Source organism: Epinephelus lanceolatus, chromosome 12, assembly GCF_041903045.1.
Source record: "Epinephelus lanceolatus isolate andai-2023 chromosome 12, ASM4190304v1, whole genome shotgun sequence".
Lineage (NCBI taxonomy): Eukaryota > Metazoa > Chordata > Actinopteri > Perciformes > Serranidae > Epinephelus > Epinephelus lanceolatus.
Window position 1 is genome coordinate 2055001 of NC_135745.1, and position 12665 is coordinate 2067665.

At 43.1% G+C, this 12665-nt stretch overlaps 1 protein-coding gene across 3 annotated transcripts in view; it reads right to left on the minus strand.

The window, feature by feature from the left end:
- Positions 1–12665, minus strand: part of LOC117271765 (cadherin-12-like) — a 307819-nt gene that overhangs the window by 38016 nt on the left and 257138 nt on the right. For 2 of the 3 annotated variants that reach the window (XM_033650139.2, XM_078172867.1), the window contains one exon: positions 1467–1718. The exons of the other annotated variant lie outside the window; for it this stretch is intronic. In XM_033650139.2, the coding sequence (XP_033506030.1) occupies positions 1467–1718 (252 nt within the window). The remainder of the gene's footprint in view (positions 1–1466; positions 1719–12665) is intronic. 3 annotated transcript variants of the gene reach the window in all.

The window sequence follows — 12665 nt, forward strand, 5'->3', positions numbered from 1 at the left end:
CTCTCTTTATAATGTAAAAAGCAAGATTTTCTTGCCCATCAAAGCACGAAGAATGACCAACTGCATGTTGGAAAACAAGTACCCACATATAGCAGTGAAAATGAGACAAAAGGTATCTAGCAGTGGCAGCTGCTGGTCTTTCAAACAGGGGAAGCTCACTTTAAAGCAGCTGTGTGGAACTTTCCGTTTTCGTTGATTATAGTGCCCCTTTTGGTCGAAGCAGTATGACACCCACAGCCTGGTGGTGTAAAATTCTGACTGCAGCCTTCAGCTTCATTCGTAAAATCTCAACTGCAACCGGCAATTACCGCATGCATTTGTTTTGGAGAGTGAGAGGAAAATCATAAATGCTCTGGTGTAGCTCTGAATTTCTTATAAACTGAGGACAACTGCCTGCTGTATATTTGTGTTCATGGTCACAGTCACAGATAATTTTGTGGCGTTTGTTGTAACATTACTAGACAAAAGCGGTCATCATCAGCTAACGTTACATTTAGCTTGCTTATAACTTCCATGTCATCATATATTGAAGTGAAACAACGTCTAACAAGTTGCGGTATATTCTCTAAATAAAAACAAAAATTACATACCTGTAGATTAGGAAAAGGGCCAACTTGGGATCAGTGTTAAAACCTTTCAAATCTCTCAGCTCTCTCCACTTGGTGAATGCCAAATTAAACTGATCTCCCATGTAAACCCTCATTTGGAATGAATATTTCCCATGTAAACTACCTGGAAAAACTTTAATTCCAAATGATTTCATTCAGATTTATTTCATTCTGAATGAGAAGCCATCATGTAACCATAGCCATTGTAGAATCTGTTTTTTATTTTTATTTTATTTATTACCTTGTTTTGTTTTGTGGGATTGCAGAGAAAATCTTCTTTATAGGTGTGCAAGTGTCACTGTTTTCTTTTGGTTGGTGATCACATTATGTGTCCTTAAAAAAGATAAATTACTTCTGTCATGTGCACTCTGAGGAAGGCTTTATGTCAAAATGCATTGGCACGTTTGTAAGTTTACTGACTGCAGAACATTTTCACATAAGATCTACACATGGAGACTCTTTTCCAGTTTTTGTCCACTAAAGTGCTTTTTTCTGACCTTGCTTTGGGGAAATACTGATTCATTAAAAAAAAAAGACCTGTGCCCTATATACAACTACAATTAAGTATCAGTCTGTAACATTCTGATAAGTAACTATGATAGTAAATTCTAATGATAAGGTTGGACACTTATATACTTGGGTAAACTTAGGTCTGTGAGTACACGTTAGATGTTGGTGTGTTTGTGAAAGATGCATGGCAGCCAGCAAGCAGAACCAAAATATATCATCTAAGACTGACCTGGGCAGGCCAAAATAAGTCAAATGTATGAAAATTATCTTATTTTAGTCCTTTGAACAGTGTTTAGATATTTCATCAGATTATGCTGGAGTTATGTAAAAGGGGAAAGCTCAGCTTACCAATCAGTAGAGCTACACATAACAGAATAGCCATCAGAGCTCCAGTCCTGAGGCCCACGGGCAGGAAGATAGCCTCAGCTGAGCAGGTCAGCAGTGAGCCTCTGGCCTCGCAGGAACACACTCGGATGGTGAGGGTGGCTGTGCTGCTCTGGGCAGGGTAACCACTGTCTTCAACCACAACAGGAAGAACATAGACATCCTGCAGGTGCCGCTGGAAGCCCGAGCGTCGAGTCACAATGCCAGCAGTGTTGTCTAAAAACCAACAGAGGGTATTGTTAACTTAACGACAATGTCCCAGGTAGTAATTATTTTCACTGCCTCACTGCTGTCACAGCAACCTCTGAGAATCAACTCCTGAAGAGTGTACCAAAAATTCACATGCACAAGAAGCTGACTGCATGTAATGTAAGCATAACTCAACTATTAGCCTTTCCACTTTAAACATTACTTTGAATTTACAATAAACTGAAGGATTAGGCTAGCTTTATTCTAAATGTATTTTTTGTTTGTTGTTTTGAGGACCAAAACAAACCGTGTGGTTCCTTATCCTGTCTGAGACTTTGAGCTCTAGGCCTATTGGTTCCTCCTGGAGATAAGTATCTTTAAAAACAGCTAACAAATATAGAGTTTCATTATTTTAAAAGGCTCAGTAATTTCCAAAATCAGTCGGTCACTAAACAGGAGGGAACAGTGCATTTGTTGAGGATTATTGTTAGCTGTTGATTAATGCATATGTGTGTTAATGGTAATGAAGAAACATGTCACCCAGTGCAGCAGTGTGGCTTACTGATGTGTTTTTGTCAGTAGACTCTATTTGTTGTTAGTTTGGGATTTATTGACAAGAAGAAAAATATGGAATATCACCAGTAGTAACATTTAAAATAAAATGCTACAGTAACAGACTCATTAAGGAAGACCTGGGAGTTAGGCACATGTAGCATACAAAGTTAGCCTTACAGACATTTAAAACTGCTCTCCGGTGAAAGTAATCACCAACAATTAATGCAAATTTAGTCTTTGTGAAATTTTCTCCAGTCCTTAGAATTGTTTCAAATTTTATGCTAATATCCTTTTCCATTGTTATGAGGTAAAATTATGTGAGCATTAAAATTAAATGGGAGTATTAAAGCTGGATTAATATATAAGGGCCTCACATAATAATCCAGTTCACAGCTACTATTAGCGGTCAAGATCAAACAAAATGATATTGATCTCTCGGCTCCTCTGTTACTCTTGCTACTCTTTGTAACCAAGAGTCATGCTGAGAGAGGTGAAAGCATTGTTTATACGTGAGAACGGCTGATCGCGCTGTGTAAACCTGTGCCGCTCCCAGGAGCGAGGCCTGAAATCCCGGGGGAGCTGCAGAGGAGACACCGGGTTGCAGAGCTGGAGCCAAACAGAGAGAGAAATGGAAGAAATACAGACCTGCCATCCCAGCGATCATCTTGGGGAACGTGAGGTCTTTGGGAAATAAGACGGACAACCTCACCGTGCTGATTAAGACCCGGAGGGCATACCGTGAGTGCAGCATCTTTTGTTTTACAGAGACATGGCTGCACTCGCATTTCCCAGAGCACAGCGTGGTGGTACCCGGCTTCAGGACTGTATAGGTGGACAGAGATGGTTCATGGAGCGGTAAGATGAAGTGAGGAGGGATTGTGTATGTGAGTGAGAGGTGGTATAATCAGGGACACGTTCACATGAAAGAACATTTCTGTAGCCCGGATATTGAACTGCTAGCTGTTGGAATGCGTCCGTACTATCTGTCGAGGGAACTCACGTCTGCCATTGTTACCACTGTTTACATTCCTCCATCAGCTCATGCAGCAGTAGCAAGTGACGTCATTCACTCAACAGACGCAAAGGCTTCAAACTCAGCACCCAAATGCTTTTGTGGTTATTACTGGGGATTTCAATCATGCCACACTGGACAAAACACTTCCAACATTTTATCAGTATGTTGACTGTCCCACTAGAGACAATAGCACACTGGACCTCCTGTATGCAAATGCTTAGGATGCGTACAGTGCCACAAAGTATGTCCTCCTTGTCCAGTAGAAGACTGCATCCACAAGGACAGTGAAAAGATGGACTCAGGAGGCTAATGCGATGCTGCAGGACTGCTTTGAGTCCACAGACTGGGGCGTGCTCTGTGAGCCACATGGGGAGGACATCAACAGCATGCCTGACTGCATCACAGAGTACATCAAATTGTGTGAAATCACAACCCTGCCAACCCAAACTGTAAGCTGCTTTCCTAACAACAAGCTATGGATCACCAGCGGCCTGAAAGTACTTCCTAATTATAATAATAAGAAAGCCTTCAGGTCTTGGGACAGGGAAGAACTGAGGAGGGTGCAGCACGATCTGAGGGGGGAAGCTGAGGGAGAGCAAGGACTCGTACAGGAGGAAGCTGGAGGCCAAGCTCCAACAGAACAAGGTGAGGGATATGCGGACTGGAATGGAGGAGATCACTTGGTTCAAGGTGAAAGACAGACAAACAGCAGGCAGTGTTGAGAGGGCTTACGAGCTGAACTGTTTTTTCAACAGGTTTAGTTCACAGCCCTCTGCTGTCTCCTCCACCACCCACACACACCCAGACCTCTACACACCCTCTCTACCTCCAATGCTTCCCCAACTCCCAGCCTCACCTGGGAGAGGATGATGCCGAGTGGGTGAGTGGAAGAAAACACCTGTTGCCGAACATGGCCAAGACCAGGGAGATGGTGATTGACTTCAGAAGGAAGAGGACGGTTTCTCAACCCCTGTGCATACAGGGAGAGGGCACCAGCATGGTGGAGGACTACAAGAACCTTGGCATTCACATAGACAACATACTGAACTGGAGGGCCAAGACCGATGCTGTGTACAAGAAGGGGATGAGCAGGCATTATTTCCTGAGGAAGCTGAGATCTTTCAATGTGTGCAGCAAGATGTTGGAGATCTTCTATCAGTCTGTTGTGGCCAGTGCACTTTACTTTGCTGTAGTCTGTTGGGGGAGCAACATCGGAGTCGGTGAGACTAATAGACTTAAGAAACTCATTAAGAACGCTGGCTCTGTGATTGGCTGTAAACCGGATTCATTTGAAGCAATGGTGGAAAGGAAGACATTGAACAAACTGTTATCCATCATGGATAATCCTGACCACCCTCTTCACCACATACTTGACAGACAGCGGAGCTCTTTCTCCAACAGACTGATACAGCTTCACTGTCACGAGGACCGATACAGGAAATCATTCCTCCCCCAAGCCATAGCGCTATATAACACCTCACCTCTGTCTAACAGAGAGCACTCAGAGCTCTCTACAGTCGTTCCTCTGTGGCTAAGTAGTTACATGCTAACCATTTGTTTGCACTGCTGGTAATAACCAATTGCACACAACCTCGACCTCACTTCTCACTGTGTTGTGTATATAATTTAATCTATTTTTTACTTCCTCAATTGGATAAACTTGCATTTGGCACCTAGCAGGTGTTAATTTTGAGCCCTGGCTATAGGGATTGTAAGAAATTGGGTTTGCACCATCTAGGGTCATGACTCAGTCGATGCATAAAATTTGGTAATATTGCTTAAAAAGGACATTGCTTACAAAATAGATCAAAATTTTAAGACATTTCACATTTCAAACTTCAAAAAATCATAATAAATAGTAACAATAACAATAATAGTAATAATAATAATAATAATAATAATAATAATAATAATAATAATAGTATGTCCTACAGAGCTGATTTTTTTTTCAGCACATTCACTGAATTGTGACAAAGGTTGACCTCACTGCAACCATTGGTCAACTCATAAGTCCATCACTTTATAATTTTCAGAATATGCAAAATCAATTACATTAATATCTCCACAAGTCTTCTTCAAATGATATCAAAATCAGCACAGACATTCTTTGGATACTAGATATCACATGTTTAAAATGGTGTTCACATCAGTTTAATGCTAAGCCCGCAGCAATATTTAATATATAGTATATAATATTTAATATAATTTGTACTGTATGTGCAATTGATCTATTTCATTTAATTTTGAACCAAATATCACCAAAATATCTGACAATACACCAGAAACCAGCAGAGTGATGTGAGATTTTCTCACCAATGCACTGACAGTTGTAAGTGCTGTAAGCCTAAAAAGACAAAAACTTCCCCAGTTTATGCACATGTAATAGTATCGGCTCAAGTTGTAAGAAGGTGTGTGTGAGGCCATAGGCCCGTTTCCACTGAAGAAGTTCCTGGTACTACTTGGGGGGCAGGAACTACTACAGGAACGTCCTCTTGCTCGGCCCTCTCAACCGCCGTGTCTCCACTGAGAGAGCGGAGTATGAGGAAGGTTCCTGTAAAGTTATGGGCTCTGGATGTGACAAAATCGTTGCGCGACCATTTTGACCGGGGCGACGTTGGGACGCCATTAGCGGTGTCTGTAATAACTCACTAAATGGCCCGTGAAAAAATTTTTTTTTCCAGCGGATGTCTAAGTTACAACATGATTGTTTCATGTCGTATTCGACAATGGGAGGCTTTTAACAGATGACGTCCTGATGTTAGCTTTGCTGCTGCTTTTAGCTATCCCTGTCAGCTGATGTTTTCTAGACATCGTGATTTCCCAAAACTGAATAAATACCACACATATCAACACAAAACTGCTTTGCTAGCTCAATCATGTTGTAACTAAGATATCCACTGGAAAAAATATTTTTTTCACGGGCCATTTAGCGAGTTGTTTTTTTACATGGCAGCGGAAGCTATATGAACGAGCTAACCCTTGTCTGCTGAGTTTTAAAAATGCCGGCTATTTTGTTGCTTTCTGTTGTCGTCACATCCCTCCTTGAGTATATCCAATCAGCACCAAGTAAACCCCAAGCCCCAGCCAGGAGTCTTTCGGGGCCGTTCTGAGTACCTACTCCGAGGCAGGGACTTGTTTAGCCCCTGTAAAGTTCCAGAACTCTGTCCTTCAGGGGTGTTTCCTGCGGTGGAGACATGCACCAATGGCCCCGGCCCCGTAAAATTACTTCTTAGTTCCTGTGGTGGAAATGGGCCTCATGTCTTTCTGGTGGCACAGTGGATATGTCACCTGCTCTGGGGATACAGAGATTCAAGGTTTGAATCCCCAAGTTGGCAAGTGCTACACTTTTTTTTTCTTTTTACAGAAATTTCATTAAAGTCCCTGACAATACACCATTTTTTCCCCTTTTGCTTCAGGAGGCAGTTTCCTTCATAGCCCCTCTATCCATCTTATTCCTAGCCCCCATGATACCTTGCGTGAAATATGTGTGTGACTTCCGGTGTTGAATCAAGACTGGTGATTTCCAATTGTAAGTCTGTTTACAGTACTCTATTCTTCTTTCCAACAGTAATTGGGAAATGAAACATGGAACACACTACCTATTACAGCTCAAACAGGAATATGTGATCATACTTCTGCCATCTCTGACAGCCATCTCAAAGCATTGTTTTTTTTTTTCCTTTTCAACCGAGCATGATAACAATTAGCTTGCGTTGCTCCATGTAGTGTAATGTACTGATTTACTGAAGACATATACTGTACCTTTTAGCTGACCTTTAAAAGATATGTGTTGAAGCAATATAATCTGTGCAACTGACAAATTACACACTGGTTTAATATTTCATGTATTCTTATGACACACACACACACTTATTGAGCACTTAAGCATTGTGGTGGAGAAGTACCTAGGACTCACTGTGAATCATTTCTAAAAATAGCATGAGGATGGGTTCAGAAAACACTAGTGGAAAATTAGGGGAATTACAGCTTGTCCTGAGAATGACCCTAGTAAGAGGAGGCGGTCTTAGATCTAGGAAAAACATTACTCAGCAGAAATATGACACCATTATGGTGGAGAAAAAGTGACTCAGCAGAGGTGGGATATCGTTATGATCAGAGCCAAGTGGGAAGGATTAAGAAAGAGATGACTCAGCAGAAAATCTTTACGATAAAAACAAGTGCGCAAACAAAGAAATTTCAGCCTTGCTCCGAAGCTTGGCTCATTTGGGTTGTGATGTGTTTGTTGCCTGCGAGCACATTAAACTCAGTTGCATCTGATTCTACGTGTCTCCAGTGATTTTTTTTTGACCTCTGAGTATTTGAGTTTTTGATATCTAATGGAAGATAAAGAAAGTCCGTTTGAGAGGAAAAGAGCGAGGTCGCGAGCTAACTGGCCCGGCTCGGGACCTTGACTTTTTTGCTTCTACATCCATTAAAATATTGTTAACTTTGACATGGTCCGAGCTAGTTTATAGAGCAGATTGCAGGATTGGAGACCCCAGTGCATCAATCTGTAGGAAAATGATGTAGGAACTGAATTTTCATTGAAATATGCATATATATACACTACAGCGACCTCTGGAGTCATTTTTGTGAGAGAATTTTACTTCCGCATCTGCTAAACCGGAAGTGACGTAATGGGAGGGAGTGCGGTCAGTTTGAACAACAGGAAAATAATGGATATTAATGCTATTTGTGACACTGAAGAGGTTGTGAATATGTATTCATACGAATATGATGGACCACAGCCTTATAATTACGAGCCTGTTATGGGGCGTTCACACCAATTCGCGCGTCGAGATTACATACAAAGTCAATGCAAAGACGCGATTAGATGCGAATTTGCGCCGGGCGGCACAATGGATGCGTCTAGCGTGACGCGATGGACGCGAAATTCGCGTCCAATGCCTCATCGCTCGTCACAACAATAAACTGCTACTTATTCGGAGACAGATGGACAGACGCTCTGCAGCTGAAATGGAGCGCCTGTAGTTGGTGTCCTGCCAAGAGATCCTGGCGCCAACCCTCGCCAACAGGTCCTCAAACTGGGCCCCAGTCAGCCTGAAGTGCTGCTGAAAGCGGCTATCATCCAGACGGAGTTCCTGGAGGAGGTGGTGAAACTTGCCGAGCTGGATGCGCTAATGCAGGATAGGGTGAACCCAAAAACGACGGCGTTTGGCCCTCCGACGCATCTGGGACTGTACCAGAGCAGGTACAAAGCAGCGATGGTGGTTATCTCAGCCATGGTCGTCAGTGACGTCTTGACGCCCTGATGTCCAGTTGTTGATGCCGAGATGGAGGAGAAACTTAGTGCGGCTACCCAGAGCTATATGATACTACGTATCTACTCTACAGAGACCGCAACAAAAGGAGCAGGCTTGGGTGAAAGTCGCAGAGGACACTGGTCTACTTGGTAAGTTCTGTAAATATGTGTCCTTAATTAGTTTGCAGAATGGTTGTACTATGAACGTTAGCACTAGCTTAGCTCCAGTTAGCACAGCCGGCTTCCCCGCTACTCGCACGAATGACGCGTTAGCGTGAATTAACAAAATGGTCAGGTGTCTAAACTCACTCGTTACGCGCGGCGCATTACGAGTGAGTAATTTGCTTCACTCGCGCCTGGTGTGAACGCTACATTAGGCATCAAAGCGACCAGGAACAGACCAGGGTCAGAAGAAATAATGGTCAGTGGAGAGAGATTCCGTTGTGGTGCGAGGAGAACCAGTGGAGGACTGGGCAGGTGTCTTGGTCAGTGACCGGCGTTAGCTTGTAGATATATATATACACACATATATCTATGAATGTTAGCAAGCGTTATCGAACACTGTTCACATCACAACATTGTAAAGTTTGCTATCACATATTGGGCTATAACTAGTAATGATCGTCTAATACTGGCAGGAGTATTGATACTTACCCACAACAGAAACTAACTGAGCTTTTATCTTTGTCTGACAGACTGCCCCGCTGTTCAAAAGAGCGCTACAAAAAATTATTCATACCCACAGCAATACAACTATACAACTCCTCCCTCCGATCAAACTCATATGCACTTTGAACCATTCTTCCTATTTATTGTACTGTTTTTTATACACCTTTTAATACCCTTTATTCACACCTTGTGATCTTATGTACTTTTAGGATTTTTCTTGTGTCCGTATGTGTGCTGTGTTCTTGTGATCTGTGTCTTTTTTTGTCATTATTGCCCCTGCTGCTGAGGAGATTTTAAATTTCCCCCCTGGGGATTAAATAAAGTATATCTATCTATCTATCTATCTATCTATCTATCTATCTATCTATCTATCTATCTATTTCGCACTGCATAACATCAATCAATCAATTTTATTTATAAAGCCCAATATCACAAATCACAATTTGCCTCACAGGGCTTTACAGCATACAACATCCCTCTGTCCTTTGGACCCTCACAGTGGATAAGGAAAAACTCCCCCAAAAAAAACCCTTTAATGGGAGAAAAAACGGTAGAAACCTCAGGAAGAGCAACTGAGGAGGGATCCCTCTTCCAGGACGGACAGACGTGCAATAGATGTTGTACAGAACAGATCAGCATAATAAATTAACATTAATCCGTATGACACAATGAGACAGAAAGAGAGAGACAGAGAAAGAGAGAGAGAGATGCAGGACAGACGGTAATGACAGTAGCTTACAACAACATTAATGAAAGTAATAATATTATAGTTATAGTTCTGGCTACTGTGGTACAATATTTTGAAAGTATATATTAATATCTGGCAGTATACAGTCTCTGACAAAAGTCTTGTCGCTTATCCAAGTTGTAGGAACAACAAATAATAACTTGACTTGTAGTTGATCAATTGGAATCAGAAATGGCTTATATGAAAGGCAAAGGCCTCTAGATTATGCTTATTATACCAAAATAAAGTTGTGCATCATTCACTGAATTTTATCATTTAATTAGGACAGAAAGGTCAGATCTTGCTTGGACAAAAGTCTTGTCGCATACAAAAATAATGTACTGTAGAAATGATACTTTCTGTTGAATACACAAACATGCTCCAATAACATCAGAACATAAAGTCATGGTGCCTTGGGAAAAAGAATTAATATTGTGTATGACTCCCATGAGCTTGGAGGACTGCATCCATACATCTCGGCAATGACTCAAATAACTTATTGATGAAGTCATCTGGAATGGCAAAGAAAGCAGTCTTGCAAGACTCCCAGAGTTCATCAAGATTCTTTGGTTTCATCTTCCAAGCCTCCTCCTTCATCTTACCCCAGACATGCTCAATAATGTTCATGTCTGGTGATTGGGCTGGCCAATCCTGGAGCACCTTGACCTTCTTCACTTTCAGGAACTTTGATGTGGAGGCTGAAGTATGAGAAGGAGCACCATCCTGCTGAAGAATTTGCCCTCTCTTGTGGTTTGGAATGTAATGGGCAGCGAGAACCTCTTGATACTTCAGGCTGTTGATGTTGCCATCCACTCTGCAGGTCTCTCGCACACCCCCATACTGGATGTAACCCCAAACCATGATTTTTCCTCCATCAAACTTGACTGTTTTCTGGGTGAATCTTGGGTCCATGCGGGTTCCAACAGGTCTTCTGCAGTATTTGCGGCGATTGGGATGCAGTTCAATGGATGATTCATCAGAAAAATCAACCTTCTGCCACTTTTCCACTGTCCATCCTTTCTGCAAGCTGTGGGCCTTGGCAAATGCAGCACGATTCTTTTGTTGTCTTCTGTTTAATGCTGGTTTGTGAGCAGGAATTCGGCCATGGAGACCATTGCGTGAGAGAATTCGACAAACTGTTCTGGTAGATACAGGGGTTTCTGGTGACCAGTTCTGATGTAGCTCTGCTGCAGTTGAAAAAGGGCTGGCCCTGGACTGCCGAAGCAACAAACGGTCCTCTCTAACAGTTGTGTTACGGGGTCTGCCTGACCTGGGTTTGTCATGAACGTCACCAGTTTCTTCAAATCTTTTTTTTTATCCTCTCCACTTGACGTTTGGATACACTGAAGATGTCTGCCACCTCAGGCAGTCTTCAGGCTCTTGATGATCAGCACTTTGGTCTGTGGTTGAATCTTTGGCATGTTGTCAGCGGTCAGGTTGCACTTCACATGAAGGTCTGGTGTGCTGGGGTTCTTTTTATACACACCTGGGAATGTGTTAATTACAGTATTTGTCACAGGTGGAGCTCTAATCTGTGATTGGTTGAATCGTTTAAAGACATGACAAGACTTTTGTCCAAGCAAGATCTGACCTTTCTGTCCTAATTAAATGATAAAATTCAGTGAATGATACACAACTTTATTTTGGTATAATAAGCATAATCTAAAGGCCTTTGCCTTTCATATAAGCTATTTCTGATCCCAATTGATCAACTACAAGTCAGGTTATTATTTGTTGTTCCTACAACTAGGATAAGCGACAAGACTTTTGTCAGGGACTGTACATGTGTGACAATAATCATATGTGTATAATAACAGTAGAAGTATGACTAATGACTAATGATGGCAGCAGCAGCAAGAGGCATCTGGCAGGACCACGGCAGCAGCACAACCACACACGTCACGCTATCCAGGCACCGCTGCGATATGAGTTAATCTGAGAGACAGTGGATCCTGTGCGGGGACCCGGCACCCAGCCGTGGCTCCTTTGTTTACACCTGGGACCAGCTGTTAGTGCTGCGTCAGGAGAGGCACGATGTTCCCAGCGAGCTACGGAGAAGGAGACAGGGATGTCACGCCGGAGTGCAGCACCAACAACGGAGGAGGCGGTGGAAACCCGTCCTCCCGTCCATTGTTATGGGGAACGTAAGGTCGCTCCCGAACAAGATGGATGAGCTGTCGGCGCTGACTCGCCATCAGAGGGAGTACTGGCAGAGCAGCGTGCTGGATGGATTCCAGCTCATCAGATACGACAGGACAGTGGACAGCGGTAAGAGGAAAGGAGGGGGGCTGGCTGTGTTTGTGAATGATAGATGGTGTAACTCTGGGCCCATCACTATCAAGGAACATTGAGCTGCTGGCTGTTGGCATGAGACCATATTATCTACCCAGGGAGTTTTCTCATGTCATTATGGTAGCAGTGTATGTCTCCCCGTCTGCAAAGGCTGAGTCTGCTTGTGACATTCTCCACTCTGTTACAAGTAGGCTGCAAACACAGCACCCTCAGGCCCTCCTTCTGATCTCTGGGGACTTCAACAACGCCTGTCCATCCACCACCCTGCCCACCTTCACCCAGTATGTTTCCTGCCACACCAGAGACAATAAAACACTGGATTTATTTTATGCCAACACCAAGGAGGCATACCACCCATCCCCTCTCCCCCCCCCCCCCCCCCCCGGGAAGAGCTGATCACAACCTGGTTCATCTTCTGCCTGTCTACAGAGAGAGAACCAGCAACCACCCGCA